General features: G+C 49.3%; 1 protein-coding gene across 1 annotated transcript in view; it reads left to right on the forward strand.

The window, feature by feature from the left end:
* Positions 1-5,156, forward strand: part of LOC107301596 (prelamin-A/C-like) — a gene marked incomplete at its 3' end in the record, with an annotated part of 12,688 nt that extends 7,532 nt beyond the window's left edge. Inside the window, exons 7-10 of the mRNA XM_015830798.1 lie at positions 1,547-1,654; positions 1,829-1,948; positions 3,070-3,165; positions 4,968-5,156. Of these exons, the coding sequence (XP_015686284.1) occupies positions 1,547-1,654; positions 1,829-1,948; positions 3,070-3,165; positions 4,968-5,156 (513 nt within the window). The remainder of the gene's footprint in view (positions 1-1,546; positions 1,655-1,828; positions 1,949-3,069; positions 3,166-4,967) is intronic.
* Positions 5,157-5,160: the final 4 nt, after the last annotated feature.

Consider the following 5,160-nt stretch of genomic DNA (forward strand, 5'->3'; position numbering starts at 1 on the left):
GTTTTCTGGCAGACATTTCATGACCCAACTAGGTAACATCATCAGTGCTAGAAGGAAGTGGGGTTTGGTCTCTGTTTATGAACAGTAGTTTGCCCTGCCAGTGATTCTGGGGAGAAGGGGGGGGGTTCTCTTTGGTGGTTCCTAGATTGTTTTCTGCTTGTTTGTCTGCTTATCTGATGCTGCCTGCCATAGGGGACGTGTTTGGTCTGGTGATGTTACCTAGCTGGGTCATGGGACATTTGCAAGAAAACCGCCAAACTCAGAGAGCACCAAGGACCCCACAATTTAGGTTTTGTTCTGGCCTCCCTGCTCCCTTTTTGAGCGGACCCCCCCCCCCCGCCAACCATCAGGAACCTGGGAAAGGAGAGGGCTTACCTCCCTCTGAACCCATTGAGGGTTTCCTTGAGTTTGCAATTGTAAGCGGTGATGGCTGGATTTTGCGAGAGCCGAAGTACCTGGCAGGATCCAGGTTGACTTCCCACCTTCAGAGAACTGGCTGTGCTTTGTGGCTCCCACCAGTGAAGTCTCACTGGCTTCTGGTAAACAGGGAAGGAGAACTTTTTTATATATAACTTCCTTAAAGTTTTGAAGAAGCAAGATAAAACTAATAGAGTAAAGAGAGAAGAAAAAAGAAGAAAAAGACAAGAGTGCAGAAAAAAAAGAAAAAGAAAACATAAAGAAGCCACTTCAGATTTTCTTTTATAAGAGTTATTAAGTACAGATGTAAATTAACTTCTCACTCCCTGATTACTTAATATTTACTTAACATTTTTCTATCTTCTATTTCTTTTATAATCATCAAAGCCAGGGATGGGCAACTTAGAGGAGGAGCTGGCTGCAGCTCTTTGGGATTGGGACCAATCTGGAGAAAGTCTTCCAATTTCACTTTAAGCTTGTGTGTGTGTGTGTGTGTGTGTGTGTGTGTGTGTGTGTGTGTGTGTGTGTGTGTGTTATGATTCTTTTGACATGTTCCTGCAATTGTTTGCAGTGTTTTCAAAGCTCAGCCCCCAAATACAGAGCTGCAGGCACTTCTCTCCTAAAATGCACGTACTTCGGGACTGAAACTTCATAGTCTTTGGAGACATTCTCCCTGGAACAAAATGGTTGTAACTTTGAGTAATAGATTCCCCCAAAATGTCCCAAAGCTGCTGTTCAAAAGATAACTGGACTTTCTTAACATTTTTCCTTGCAAACATTTCACTTCTCATCCAAGAAGCTTCTTCAGTTCTGAAGCTTCTTGGATGAAAAGCAAAACACATTCAAGGAAGAGAAGAAGTCCAGTGGCCTTTTGAACAAACCCTTTAGATTAGAACAACCATGTCTTGCATGCTTGAAGATCTCCATAACATGCTGAAGAAATGCAGATTCCGGGTGAGCAGAGTGTTCGAGTCTCGGGTATTGGTGGAGGCGAAATGGGGTCAGCTTAGGAAAACCTCAGAACTGCCTCCCTTTTGGCTAGCCCAGCCCCCCAACCGGCCTGGCATCCCTTGGGCCACCCAACCCCCCCGTAGATGCCTGCCACGGCTCCTCTTTTGTGCCTCCTTAGGACCAGCCCCTGGGAAACTGGCAGATCAAGCGCCAGAACGGAGAAGACGCGCCCATTTGCTACAGGTTCCCTCCCAAATTCACCTTGAAGGCCGGCCAGCTGGTTACGGTGAGCAGCAGCAGTGGGCTTGGTGGGCAGGAACGGTTGGGGTCCCGGGTCGGGAGAAGCGGCAGGGGCACGAGGGGCCAGGAGGAGCCCCCCACCCCTCTGGTGCCTGTGCCAGCCGCAGGGAGCTGCTCTGCAAGGGTGATTGACCTCTTCTCTTCCTTCTCCTCCTGCAAGATCTGGGCTGCTGGCGCGGGGGTGTCCCATAACCCCCCCACGGACATGGTGTGGAAGAACCAGAGCTCATGGGGCTCCGGCGACAGCTTGCGCACCGCCCTCCTCACCTCCAGCGGGGAGGTAAGGCATCGCGTTGCAAAGAGCACTGTGTGGGTGGGCAAAGGGGTAGAGCATTATTTATTTGTCTAATTAATTTAATTAATCTACCTCTGGATTGCGTAATTAATCACGCTGTCCAGAGTATCTGTCAAGGTCCTCCTTTTGGTGCTCAAAGAAACGGCAGTTTTAATCACTCCGTACAATGATTAAGTCAGCACTGGGAGTAAAGTGCTCCCAGTGCCTTATATGGGCTACGCGCGCACCCCCACCCTCATAAGTCCTGCCCCACCCCTCAAGCCACCATCCGGTCCTAAATGAGCAGCGAAATGGTCGGAATGTCAGCCCCTCCCAGTTCTGGCCAGCTCCGAGATCCGTCCCAGCCGGTAGATGTCGGCCCCGCGAGGCGCCTTAGGACTGCAATGGCGAGGGCTGCTGATCGGCGGCAGAGCAGGTGAGGGGTGGCCGGGCGGCGATGGAGTAGCACCCGGCTTCCCTCCTGCTCGAACGGATCGGCCTCGTGGGGCTCGACAGTATCCCAGGGTGGCCTACAAATACAATAAAAACAGATAAAAAAACAGTTAGAAATATAGGAGGAGTTATAATTACACAAAAATAAATGTCCTATTATGGATGCATAATTGTAAAATGACTGGGGGCTACTCTCCTCTTTTCTCTTCCTGGTTGCCTCTTTTCCTCATCTGGTGGATGTAGGCCCCCCTCCCCCCAATTTTCTTTCCTAAAAATTCCCCTTCCCCCCCAAATTCTGGAAATCAGGATGATGCCTTTGTGACTTTTTTCATTCCCGTTTAATTCTGAAACAATTCATAAGCCTGTCAAAACAAATAAGCAAGGGGAGGGGACGTCACATGGGACCCCAGGGACTAACCTGTCAGTGGATACATCCTTGCACTTTTCTTGGTGCCAGCACGGAAGGGGCTTTCCCCTCCTGGTGTGGGGAACACACTTGGTGTGGTCTGGAGCTTCGCTGAAGATGGCCCTGGGCGCAAGGCGCTCTTCCTGCCTGCCCGCCTGCTTTCCTGTCTTCCTTCCCGGCCCGGCTGCTTCCCCCCCAAAATCCTGCTGCGCCGGGGTGGCCCAGTATCAGTCCTCCCATTTCTTCCTCTTTCCCTCCCTCCCTCCAGGAGGTGGCCATGCGGAAGCTGGTGCGCTCAGTTACTGAGAATGATGGTGATAAAAAGGAGGATGAGGATGGCAGCAGCCACGGCCAACATCACCATGTGAGTTTGGGGGGACGGGAGGGGGGCATCTGCTTGCTCCTCGGGGGACGGGTTAGCAAGCATGATGTCATGGTTCCGACAGAGAAAAATAAAGCAGAATTCCAAGGCTTGCAAATTCCTCAAAGAACATGTTTATTAGTTACAAAGTTTCGGCACGTCAAAAGTGAAACCAAATCTGAAGATACACGTAACAATTCCCCAATACAAAGTTAAGAAATCCCAGCCCTAAAGCTATGCAGGTAACTACGTTCCCCAATACATTTCTCGGCGGGCTTTTTACCTAATGCCCAGCCTGCAGTCCCAGGAGCAGTCGTTGACCTTGGTTCCCACGGGACAAAAAATTATTTTGACTAGTGAAGCACATGGCAAACTCCCTCCCTCCGTTCTATGTGGCAGTTGAAAATGAGCAGGAATAATGGCTGCAGCCATGCTCCTTCGTAGAGTTGACTCATGACTCAGCAGCAGTTGGGGCGGTCTTTGAAAATGCAAACGGCTTTAGTTGTGGGATGAGCTGCAAAGAATGACAGTGAAAGCAAGCATACATGTGAAATAATCCTCAGTTTTAACAATTAATTATTCTCAGGTGCACAAATTGAAATATTTATATACCTCTTCTTGCTTGGTTTGCAAAGAATTTTAGTAAAGCCAGTAATTATTTTCTGTATCGTTTGTTTTATTAAATTTATATGCCATCCATGTCACTGACTCAATCAACTCTGGGCACTTGTCCCTTTGTGTAGAGACTAGAGCAGTGATGGCGAACCTTTTAGAGACTGAGTGCCCAAACTGCAACCCAAAACCCACTTATGCATCATCGAGTGCCGGGTGGGTGTGGCCCATTGGCTAGGTGTGGCCCATTGGGTGGGCATGGCTGCAATGGTAACGGCAGACTGGGTGGGACTAAAAAGTTCAATCAATCAATTCCAACTTTGCAAGATCTTTTTTTTTTCCCACGAGAAGTTGAAATTGACTGATTGAACTTTTTTTTTTTTTTGCACACAGTGGAGGCCTAAAGCGAAAAGGTTTTATAAAACCCAGCTGAAGGCCTAGGACTGGGGCGACGGCGCGCGTGCCCACAGAGAGGGCTCTGAGTGCCGCCTCTGGCACCCGTGCCACAGGTTCGCCACCAGTGGACTAGAGGAAAATGATGTTAGGGGATCTCTGGAATCACAAAATGGAATCTTCCCAAGTATCAGGGGGTACTTAAACAATATGAAATAGACATCTCTTAATCAAAACCTGAAATCAGAATAACTGAAGTATTTCCTTTTGTGTGTATTGGACACTTCAGACAACGTTGGAAAGCCAGTTTCGAATTCAACTGGTTAAGGTGCTCGCGTTTAACAGGTGTGTAAATTTAACAAGCACGTTAAATAGAAAAATGTCTTTAGCCTCAGTTCCAGTGTGATTCTTTATTTCTGGAATAATTAGATGTATTTTCCACACGAGGCTGTTTGAGGCTTCTAAGCCCCACGGCCAGCCAGTTTCAAGAGGAATCGTGTCCTTGCAAGATACAAACCGGATAGAAGAGAATGCTTTTAGCTCGGGGTTGAACTGTGGGGTCCTTGCAGCTCTCTGGGCTTGGTGGTTTTCTTACAGACGTTTCATTATCCAATTGGGTGACATCTTCCGTGTGCTGATGAAGTTACCTAGTTGGGTAATGAAACGTCTGCAAGAAAACCAGCAAGCTCACAGGGCACCAAGGACCCCACAGATACGAACCTAACATCTCCAGCCCCAGAGGGAGTCCTGGTCCGGATGGTGCCAGGCTTTGCCTCTAATCGTCTTACTTCTGCTTCCAGAGCTGCGGCAGCGGAGATCCGGGCGAGTACAACCTGCGTTCCCGTTCGGTGGTGTGTGGCACATGTGGGCGGCCAGCAGAGAAGTCATCCGGGGGCACGAATGTGTCTACCACCTCCTCTTCCTCCAGCCTGACCGTCACGCACGGCTACCGCAGTGGGGGCACCAGCCTCGGGGAGAGCCTCCTGCCCCATT

The sequence above is a fragment of the Protobothrops mucrosquamatus genome, unplaced genomic scaffold, assembly GCF_001527695.2.
Source record: "Protobothrops mucrosquamatus isolate PMUCROS unplaced genomic scaffold, P.Mucros_1.0 scaffold14949, whole genome shotgun sequence".
NCBI lineage: Eukaryota > Metazoa > Chordata > Lepidosauria > Squamata > Viperidae > Protobothrops > Protobothrops mucrosquamatus.